General features: G+C 42.1%; 1 protein-coding gene across 1 annotated transcript; it reads right to left on the minus strand.

The window, feature by feature from the left end:
* Positions 1–305: 305 nt before the first annotated feature.
* On the minus strand, positions 306–9,565 carry SMIM7 (small integral membrane protein 7). Its single transcript, XM_044658575.1, has 5 exons — positions 9,509–9,565; positions 9,374–9,415; positions 8,052–8,104; positions 3,985–4,075; positions 306–1,488 (listed from the first exon to the last, which is right to left on the minus strand). The coding sequence occupies exons 1-5, from the start codon at positions 9,532–9,534 to the stop codon at positions 1,473–1,475; spliced, it is 228 nt and encodes a 75-aa protein (XP_044514510.1). The 5' UTR covers positions 9,535–9,565; the 3' UTR covers positions 306–1,472.
* Positions 9,566–10,957: the final 1,392 nt, after the last annotated feature.

A 10,957-nucleotide genomic window follows, 5' to 3' on the forward strand; every position in this document is an offset into this window, starting at 1 on the left:
CTTACCTTCCGTCTTGGAGTCAGTACTGTGTATTGGCTCCAAGGCAGAAGAGTGGTAAGGGTAGGCAATGGGGGTCAAGTGACTTGCCCAGGGTCACACAGCTGGGAAGTGTCTGAGGCCAGATTTGAACCTAGGACCTCCCGTCTCTAGGCCTGGCTCTCAATCCACTGAGCTACCCAGCTGCCCCCGATGTGTGAATTGAATTTTGACAGCACTATAGACCATTCATGCATTCCCTGTGAGAAATATGAAACTGGAAATATAAATAAGACCAATTTCTTAGTAAAGAAAGTATAAGCCATAGACTCCTTTTACAGATGAATTTTATTTCCAATAGCTGTTTCTGCAAATCACTACACTTACTTTTTCCCTCCCTGGGATTCTTTACAAGCAAAGAATTTTTAAAAAGCAGACAATAACAAAAATGTTCCTTGAGTGTAGTGATCTGACCCTCAGTTTCCTTTTAGCAATTTCATTTCTTATTCTTTGCTTTTTAAGCTTACATCATTGGGTTCATATAGTGTGCTGATTTCTTTGCCCTATAAATTACTAAATAAAAAAGCAGCCCCAGGGAGTCAAATACTTAGAATGTAACCTTAATATCACAACTAAAACAATATCCTGGCTTTTACTAATACTTAATAAAATACCTTGACTAAAAGGGCTTTGAGATGAAGAAAATATATTTTTCACAATGTTTTCCCTAAAAGTTGTTGGTACCAAACACACTAAGAATAGAGCTCTTTTAAATCTTTTACTGAACTCATAATGGTTCACTTTCTCCCTCTGTCTAGGTGTTAAAATTAGCCTCTCATATAAAAGAGTGCCTGTTCTCTAAAGCAATGTGGTAAATTAGCACACTAACTAGTTGGCCCAAATAACTTTCCTGAAACAGGGATGAGAATTGTGCCCGTCTAAGAGCTCTGATAGATTAGCACAGTGCAATCATTACTCATAACTTAGAAACTCTAGAGAGAAAAAGACCATAATGGAGCATAAAAGTTGGCCAGCCACGAGCAATGCACTGATAGTAGAGAATTACAAAATACCAGTTGTGTTTTGTTTTCAACACCCCCCCGCCCCAAAAATAAAAGTCCACAAAAAATAAACTTTAAACACAGCTCTTTTAAAGCAATCCTTGAGAGGGTAGTTTGTTTCTTTGCCAGATCTAGACATAGCTTCTTATCTGGAGGGAATGGACATTTATCCAGGCACCTTTGAATCCTTGCAAAATACCAAACACCTAGTGAATTGAGCAGAATTTCAGAGGCTGCATTAAAGTGTCCTTTGGAAATGAAAACTGTGGCCAAAGGACCTTTGCATACATCTTTCCCCCACCCCACCCCTGGTCCCACAAACTTTAACTCTGTAGGAAGGTCAACAGTTTCCGGTCAAACACATTCACAAAGTTGTCAGGATCAGAGAATCAACATCCTATAAAGGTTGGCTCCTGGTTCTCCAGCCATGACTTTTCAAGAGCCAAATAACCTATGAGAAATGAAGGACAGAAATATCAGTGTGAGAAAGAAAAAAATCCTTGATAAGTGTTTTTGTTAAGGAACATGCCTGATAACCCCCCCCAAAGGAAGTTGGCCCAGAGTATAGGGGGAGACAAGTACTCTACAGTAAGAGCACAACAATTCTGAGGTCCATGAGAGGTTAAGTAGAGCAGCCACTGAGGCCACAAACTCTTTGGGGCTCCACCCCTCCAGGCCCAGAATCCTAGAAAAATAATGACTCTACTTATTTCTCCTACATGCCCTATCCTAGCCCCAAAGCTTATTGACATAACTGCCTGAAATAGAACCAATTTATTTATGTTATTTTTTTCTATAGGAAAACACATTTGAAAATATTAGCTTTCTTCCAGCAACACTGAAGAACAAAGGAGTGCCTGGGTTAAAGACGTATTTCTCCATGTCAGCCCCAGTCCCTACAAATTCCAAGGATCTTAAAGCAAGAACATGACATAACAAGGCTAGAGAGTCAAGGGATGGCACCAATGCTCAGGGTCCTATCACCATGCTACTCTACTACTCCAAAGCCCTGAGTAACTTGGCCCTCATGGTTAAAGAACAAAGGCCCAAGAGAGTAAATGTAGCATTCTAGATTCCATGTTTTGTGGCTCTACTGCCTTACTAGCATTACTCCACAGTCCTCCCTCTCATATATGCTATGCTCTAGACCAGTGATTCCTATAGTCGGCGCTACCATCCTCTGGTGGGTGCTGCAGCGATCCAGGGGGGCGGTGATGGCCACAGGTGCATTTATCTTTCCTATTGCTATTAAAATTTAAAAAAAAAATTAATTTCTAGGGGGCTAAGTAATATTTTTTCTGGAAAGGGGGTGGTAGGCCAAAAAAGTTTGGGAACCCCGGCTCTAGCCAAATGGGATGATTTCATGCTCTTCTGAACACATCCTATGCTTTCTCACTTCCACACCTTTGCTTACCCCATTCTCTAGTCCTCAAATACGCTTTTTGATTCCATCTCTGCCTGACAGTTGATATTAATAGTGCACATTTAAGGTTGACAAAGCATTTTCGTAACAACTTTGTGGGGGATAAGAGTGGGAATATTTAATCCCCAATGTTTCTTGGTGGTACTGTTTTTGTTTCTGGACAAATGAGAAAACTGAATCAGAGGGATAAAATGACTTTCCCACAGTTAGATATTTTCAGTGAGTGGTTGATGTGATTCAAACCCAGCTTAGTTGTCACCTCAGCCAGGGTTCGTTGTACTTCAGCACAGGATGTTCCATCTTCTAGGATACCTTCTAGGCTTTCTAGGAGCACTCTCTCCATTTCACTCTGCTTTTTGCACTAACCAAATTCTAATTCTCATTATAACTTTTTGTATACTTCCTCTATCATGAAAAAATCCTAGACAGGGATCAAGCCTTACCTATCTTTAGATCTGCTCTATCTAGTGTCTAGGTCAGCCAGTCAACATCTAATGAATGTTTGTTGCTGTTGGTATAGCTGAATAAAAAATGGCAGCCAAAGCTCTAGCGCAGGGCTGTGAATTGGAAACCACTTAATTCCATGAACTAAACTAAATACCAAAAGAGGGAATAAAACATAAAAATTCATGTTTAAGGCTTAAAAAAGTTTACTTCTTAATAATCGCAACACAAGCCTAGAAAAGTAAGAAAAATATCTCAAAATCTCTTTCTCTAGATCCCACCAGATTTCAACTAGCCTCTAGAGCAGGGGTCAGCAACATATGGTTCTCAAGCCATATCTGGCTCTTTTGAGGGCCAGATATGGCTCTTTCTGCAGGAGCCATAAAGTCGATTTTTTTTCAGGCGCTGTTACAGGAGCTGCACTGTGAGCACTGTACGGCTCTCACGAAATTACATTTTAAAAAATGTGGCGTTTATGGCTCTCATGGCCAAAAATGTTGCTGACCCCTGCTCTAGAGGAATTTATTAGAAGATTTTATTGATGATGTTTTTTAAAAAATCATAATCAACTCCAGCCTAATTAAATTCCAACTCTTTTCTAGGATATTTGGAACAATTCACAATTCTACCAACTTTATTAGTGTCTATCTTTCTACAAAAGAAAATAAAACCTTTTCCCATTACCCACTTACTCAAGTCTCTTATGGCTTTAGGAAAGTTCAGCTGTACAAAAATCAGCAAAGAGAACAGCTAGGTGGCTTAGTGAAGAGAGAGCCAGGCCTGGAGATGGAAGGTTCTATCTAGGTTAGGAAATTCTGTTCTCTACTTAGACTCATCTCTCTAGGTGTATGGCCACTGGAGCAAGAAGCCAGGAAGAATGCCCTAAATCCAGGCTCTCAAGCCTTACAAATCATCTTTAAGAGATGGAATGTACCAGAGTTACTTAGAGTACAAAGTGTTATCATATAAATGATGTAATTTGATTCCACACTATTCCACAACTAATTTTCGTATAAGGGCCCAAGTTATTGTAGCAAAATGATAATTATGTAAAATTAAGAGGTAAATAACAATACTTACACAATCATACAAAACATCATGAAAACATTCCATAAGGCGATGAAGATTCGAAAGTATCTGAGACTCAGTAAGAACTCCCTGATGTTGTCACCTGAAGTCAAGATACATCATATAAATGCTGTTTACATTAAGCATAATACAGTGGAAAGTGCCCTGGGTTTGGACTAAGGGGACTTTGGAACAAGTCTCAGCTCTAACATTCATACCTATAAAATAAGGTGGGGTAGGACTAGTTGGCCTCTAAGGACTTTCCCTGCTCTAAGTCTGCGTAGCTCCCTTAAAACGTGTCTGGTGATAATTTACATTGAAAAGCCAGATGTCTATATGTTTTCCTTAATAACTAACATTTACATGTCACTTAAAGGTTTGCATTTACAGCTTCATGCCAGTCTCATGTAGTTCCTCCATGTGCTACTGTTTTCAGATGCAGGCAGGAGAGTAACATTCAAGACTTCTTGACTTGCCATGAATCTCATCCCATAGTCGGCAAGGCAGGATCTGAAACAATCTATTCCTTGATCAACTGCGATAGATTTGGCCATCATGGACAATTCTGAGGAATTTCTGACAAATAATGCTATCAACCTCCAGAGAAAGAACTGTTGGAGTTGGAATGCAAATGAAAGCATATGATTTTTCACTTGTTTATTTGGATTTTGGTTTTATACAAAAATGAACAATATGGAAATGTTTTGCATAATACATGTACAACCCAGATCAAACTGCCTGCCAGCACTCCAAGGGGAGAGAGGGAGATAAGTTCAATCATAACTTGGGAAAACTCATGTGGAAATTTGTTATTATATGTAGTTGGTAAAAAGTAAATTTAAAGAATATTTTAAAAATGAACCAAATTCATCTTTATTCCCACTATACCCAAATCACACTTAAATACGAAAAAAAATCCAATTAGTAGTTTGCAGTTCACTCACTGTGGTCTAGATGAGAGGAAGGCCTAAGAGGTAAGCCTACTTCTGTCCAAAGTTGGCATGGTGACAACAGGAGGACTCTCAATAGAGAGAGCCCCAGACCTGAGTCAGGAAACCTGGGTTCCAGCCATAATCTACAATTTTGAGACCTTTACCAAGATATTTCCCTACTGGGGGCCAATCTCTTCACCTATATGATGGGCTTTTGAAACTAGATGGACTCCAACTTCCCCTCCAGCTCCAAAACTGGCTACAAATCTCAATTAACGAGTAAGACAGAGCTCATCTCCTCTAGCAGATGCCTAAAGAAAACAGGCTTTGAGCTCAGGGTTTGAGAATGAGAGGCCTTATCAAGGATATCAAACAAAGGCACTGAAAGGAGTTTTTGAAAATAAAACAATATGCTTGGAAATGCAAGATAAGGCAAGTGCTTGGGTATTATTTTGTTCAAGGCACAGACATCACTCCCAGTCAGTGAACCATTCAGTTAAATGTCTTGGCATTAGCTCAAGGATTCCCACTGTTTCTGATCATATATGCCCATAATTATTCTGGTTACTGACAACCAAGCCCAGCAATGGCACTTAGAAAAAAAACACAAAGAGGTATTGTCAACATCCCAAGTGAATCCCTGTAGTCAGCACAAGGACAAGCTCTACTCCCTCTTCCCAACTACATTAATCTTCCCTAGCCTCCTGCCACCTGTACTGCCCCCATGGGAAATTCCAAGGCAGAAGGAATTCTCATCTAAATGCTGCCAGTGAAGGGTCCCTGTAGTGAAAAAGAAGAGGCAAAGGTGGGCATAATCCACCATCCATGCTGCATGTAAACCCAACATTAAAATTGTCCTAGGGCTGTCACTTCATGTGAAACCAGAGTCTACTTTCAGAGAGGCTATGGGGCAGTGAAATGAGAGTTGAGAGCTGAAAGGAACCTTTCATCAAGACCAGCAAGTTCAATACTCTCATTCTACAGAGGGGAGGAACCAAGGCCCAGGAAAGAGAAACAACTTCTCCAAGATCAGCCAGTCAGTCAATAAACATCTTCTATATGTCAGGCCTTAGTCTCAGAGCTAGTGGGGGGGGGGGGGAGACAAAAGGAAGACTAGAGCAGAGCTGGATTGTGGAGTAGGTATGAGCTCATGTCCCCCCCACCAGCTCTGAGCCTAAGACCTGACATACAGAAGATGTTTATTAGGCACTGAAGCCTTTTACAACCTGGCACTTCTTGCTTTCCCAGACTTCCTACCCTTTGCTCTGCTCCACAAGCACTATTATCTGGCTACACTGGGCCTTGATTTCTCACTCATCATCTTCCTCCAGACTCCAGAGTGCAAATGCTTCCACAGGATCTATCTCTACTTGCTCTCCCATAGTGATCTGAGACACACCTAGGGCTCAAATATCATCTTTGCAGACGCTTCCCAAATCTCTCCCCTCAGCTCCAGGCCAGTCTTACTAACTCCATCTTAGATATATCTGCCTGGATGGATGAGTAGCACCACCAAGACATGCAACATGTCTAAAACTGAACTCATTACTTTTCTCCCCATAAGTTAGCACCTCTTCTCAACTTGCCTACTTACTATGCCACTACCCAACCAGGAATCCAAGCTAGGGACTTCAAGAGCAGCCTGGACTCTTCCCTTCCACTTGCCTCCACAATTCTTCCCATCCCTGACTCCAATACAAACAGCTTCCAAGTTGTAAATTGATTCCACTTTGGGAATACCTCTTGCATCCATTGCCTCTTTTCCCTTACACTGCCATCACCCTTGGTCTTCTTCACCTCTTGTTTGCACCATTATAATAGTTTCTCACTCATCTTCCTGCCTCCAGTCTCTGTCTTATCTAATCTAGCCTTCGCACTATTGCCAAAGTAATCTTTTTTAATACAGAAGCCCTGACCATGTCACTTCCCTGTTCAAAAGCCTTCTAGGCTACCTATCCTCAATGGCAGGGGTCGGCAACGTATGGCTCTCGAGCCATATCTGGCTCTTTTGAGGGCCAGATATGGCAGGAGCCATAAAGTCAATTTTTTTTCAGGTGCTGTTACAGGAGCCGCACTGTGAGCACTGTATGGCTCTCACAAAATTACATTTTAAAAAATGTGGCGTTTATGGCTCTCATGGCCAAAAAAGTTGCCAACCCCTGCTCTATGGTATCAATTACAGACTCCTGACATTTAAGGTCCTCCACAATATAGTTCTAACCTATCTTTGTAGCCTTAATTTACTTTACTCCTTTCATTCATTCTTAAGCTCTAGACAAATTAGACTACTAGCCTTTTTAAAAATACAGCAGCCCTGCTCTAACTTCCATTCATTTGTGGTAACTATTCTGCTATACTTGGGATTTGATTCTTTCACACTTCTTCCTACAAAATGCTTTTTATTCCACTTGAATCTCAACTCAGGTGCCACCTTCTCTCTAAAGCTTTCCCTCATTTTCCCCAAAAGGAAGCAATATTTCTTTTGCCTGTATCACAGTCTACTTAAAAATCTAGTTAACTGTGTATATACCTCATCCTTTACTATCAGTATTAGTTCTTAAGGACAAATTCTGTGCAGTTTTACATATTTATAGATTCAGTATCAAACATAGTGCCTAAAATATGGATAGGTGTTTAATAAACGTTTGATGAATTTGAATTTGCCTCATGTGTATAAGACTCTGAGGGCACGTAGTCATGATTTCAATTTAACCAGTTGGTGGTAGAAATGTCTAAAGGAGAACAAGTGGCTGCTTCTTAAGATAAACACATTTTGTCAATGAAGGTGTCACAGATGCTCTGGAAGGAATTCCCACATTGGCTAGGAGGCTGAATCAGAAAACCCAAAGGTCTTACCCAATGCTAACATTTTGTGACTCATCTTTAACAAATAGGTGGCAATAAACTTTCAAATGACTACCAGGAAATCAGAAAAACTTCAGAACTGGAAAAGGACCCCAGAGGTTATGAAAACACAACCCATTCATTTTTATCTGTAAGGAAATTGAGGCCCAAAAGGGGTAAGTAGTTTTTTGAAATAGCAAGGCATGATCATCACAGTTTTGTTGATAAGAAGAATGGGACCAGCATGTCTATATTTCCTGCATCATTCAACATTATGGGCTGCCAGAGTTATCTAGAACTCACCTGTACTTGGTTCCTTTGACTCCTCCCCAAACCCCTGGGTGTCTTTTTTTTTCCTGTAGGGCAGGAAACAATTTCAGTATAATATAAAGAGAGCTGAAGCTAAGGCAAGCAAATAAATCCAAAGAATAAAGAACTGTATATAGTGAAAAAAATTCCACATTTGACAGGACCTCTGTGAGTAATATGGATTTCAAGGGTGACCACTGCTCTATAGGGACAAAAGGCTTTCTAAAGGTAAATGGGGTTCTTTAGATGCCATAGGAGCTCTCTAAGAATGATTCTATGAGTACAAATGGAGTAAAAGATTGAAACCTGATGAGGAACCCTATGTGGGCTCTATGTGAGTGATGGATTCATCTATAGGTGTGGGAGCTCTAGAAACAAGATCATAAATGGAGAGCTGGAAAAGAACTGGGAAGCTATCTTGTCTAACCCTCTCATTTTACATATGAGGAAACAGAGGCTGAGAGAGATTATGTGGCTTGTTCAAGGTCACATAAGAAAGCATCAAAAGTGGGATTTGAACTGAAGACCATCTGACTCCTGAACCAGTGCTCTCTCCAATATTCCTTGATGCCTCTGCATGTGTGAATTCTAAGTGAGTGATGGGTTAATGAGGGTTTGAGTGGGGTGTGTTAATCTACACAAGACAAGAAACTGCAGAAGATACTATGTGGGTGACAAAGGTGTCTATACATAACGGGGTTCTACAGATACCAGAGGATTGTACGTGAGTGGGAAGGATGTCTTTAAGTAAATCGACTCTACAGATGGCAGGGAGTTGTGGAGAGTGTTTATTAGTAAGAGGGTTCTACACATAAATGACAGTTGTGAGTAGCTATAAGTAAGGTTCATTCAGAAGACAAGGTTCTAGGTGTGAGTAATTTCTAGAGATGAGGAGGCTTGAGGGGAGGGTCCAAAGTGGGTAAAGAGGTGTCTGTGATTCGAAGTAACTAAATGGGCCAAATATCTTTGCATCTTTAAGGGGGAGCCTCTGCACGAAGTAAAGCGACTATCAATAAAACTCTATGGGACAGGAATTTCAAAAGTGAGAGAGGCTCTATAAGACGTGCCTGGGGTCTCTATGAAGCCTGGGGCAGGTTGGGGCAGGGGTGGCGGTTTCGGTTGGGTGCTAGCAGTGAGGCTCGCTCTCCCGAGCGGCACCGCTGGGTGTTTCCAGGCTCTAGAGGGGCGGAGAAGAGGCGGGGCTGGGGCGGAACAGCGTGAGGCAGGCGAAGCGGGGGGGGGGGGGCAGAGAAGAGGGCGGGGCTCATGGAGGGGCGGAGCAGGGGACCAGGCCCCAGAACCGCCGCGTCACTTACAACTTGAAGTTGAGCACGGCGCCGGCGTTCATCAGCAGTGTCCTGAAAGGGGTCAGAGCGAGGTCAGGAAGGGTGTGGCCCCTAAAATCCCACCTCCCAACCCCGGACGTCTCTACCGAGTCCCAGGCCCCTTACCCGAACAGCAAGATATCCCCGATCATGGTGACTGTCGAGCAGCCACCGGAACCAGAACCGGAACCGGAACCGGAATAACTCGAGTCCCGGGCGGGGAGGGGGGGGGTTGTCCGAGACTAACCAATCAAAACTGGGAAACACAGTGGGGCCGGCCCACTCCCGTGTACAGCCTTTAAGGCGTCCAGGTCATTGGCGGGCTGCCAGGTTGGACTAGGCCCCACCTCCTATCAGCCGGGGCGGGGCTCGGGGACGTCACCGGAGGGGGCGGGGCGAGATAAAGAGGGGAGACTCACATATATTCTTGTTCGTGTGTTCATTCTTGTTTCTCTTTGTCCATCAGTCTGTCTGTGGCCGTGTTGACATGACACAAGGATGTCGTGAGAGACCTTGCCTGTGGTCAGCAGTGAGAGTTCAGTGACAGACACTATGAATTTGACAAGGAATTTAATGGGGACGGGGAAGAATCTAGATGACAATCAACAAATATTTATTATCCCCCCATGGATATGCCAGGCCCTGTGCTAGGCATGTATAAGTAAGTAGGTGGGAGGAAAGGCACTAGCAGCTGGAAGATTACGAAAAGCCTCTCCTAACCAGTAGTTGAGTCTTGAAGGAGACAAAGAATTCTAACAGGAGGGGGGTTGTGCATACCATGCATGGGAAACAGCCAGGTCAAAGACAGGGAGATGGGAAATGGAGCGCCTTATGAAGGGCAATGGGTAGGCTAGTTTGACTATACAGTAGGGTACATGAAGGCAAATAACACGTACTAGCTGAGGCCAGGTTGTGAAAAATTTCAATTAATCAAAAATTAGTGCTTATTCTGTGTTAAGCATTTTAAATGTCAGAGAGATTTTTATTTGAACCTAGAGTTAATAGGGAGCCACGAGTTTCTTTAAGAAGATTGATGTGATCACACCGAGGCTTTCAAAAAATCACTTGGGGTTGAATAGATGATGAGTTGGAGTAGAGAGAGGCTTGAGACAGGGAATCCAATTAGGAGATTTTTGCAGTAGTCCAGGTGAGGAGTGATGTGTTCCTGAACTTGAGTAATGACTATGTGGGTAAGAGAGAAGAGCCATCGATGTTGTAGAGGTAGGAGCAACAAGATTTGAGAACTAATGAATGTCGTGGGATGAGGGTAAGTGAGATATCAAGATATGAGATGTAAGGTTGTAAACCTGAGTGCCTGGAAGGCTGGTAGTGCCCTTGAATAAGAAAAGAAGAAGAAGGATGAGCTTGGAAGAAAAAAAAAAGACTAAATTTTATTTTGGATATGTTGAGTTTGAAATAACCTACAGAATTTCTAGTTCAAAATGTGGGATCCTGATTTGGAGCTCAGTAGAGAAACAAAATCTGGATATATCTCCATCTACATACAAATAATATTTAAAAGGATGGGAGCTGATAAGATCACCAGGTGGGAGAATGTAAAGAAAAAAGAGAAGG

Source organism: Gracilinanus agilis, chromosome 1 (assembly GCF_016433145.1).
Source record: "Gracilinanus agilis isolate LMUSP501 chromosome 1, AgileGrace, whole genome shotgun sequence".
In the NCBI taxonomy this organism is placed as follows: Eukaryota; Metazoa; Chordata; class Mammalia; order Didelphimorphia; family Didelphidae; genus Gracilinanus; species Gracilinanus agilis.

What these genes read in the sequence shown, in the direction of transcription:
- SMIM7 (XM_044658575.1), bottom strand. Translation starts at nt 9,534, where the DNA reads ATGATCGGGGATATCTTGCTGTTCGG. An exon ending in GGGGATATCTTGCTGTTCGG is followed by an intron (nt 9,416 to 9,508) that starts GTAAGGGGCCTG and finishes GACCCCTTTCAG; the next exon opens with GACACTGCTGATGAACGCCG. An exon ending in GCCGTGCTCAACTTCAAGTT is followed by an intron (nt 8,105 to 9,373) that starts GTAAGTGACGCG and finishes CCTGCCCTACAG; the next exon opens with GAAAAAAAAAGACACCCAGG.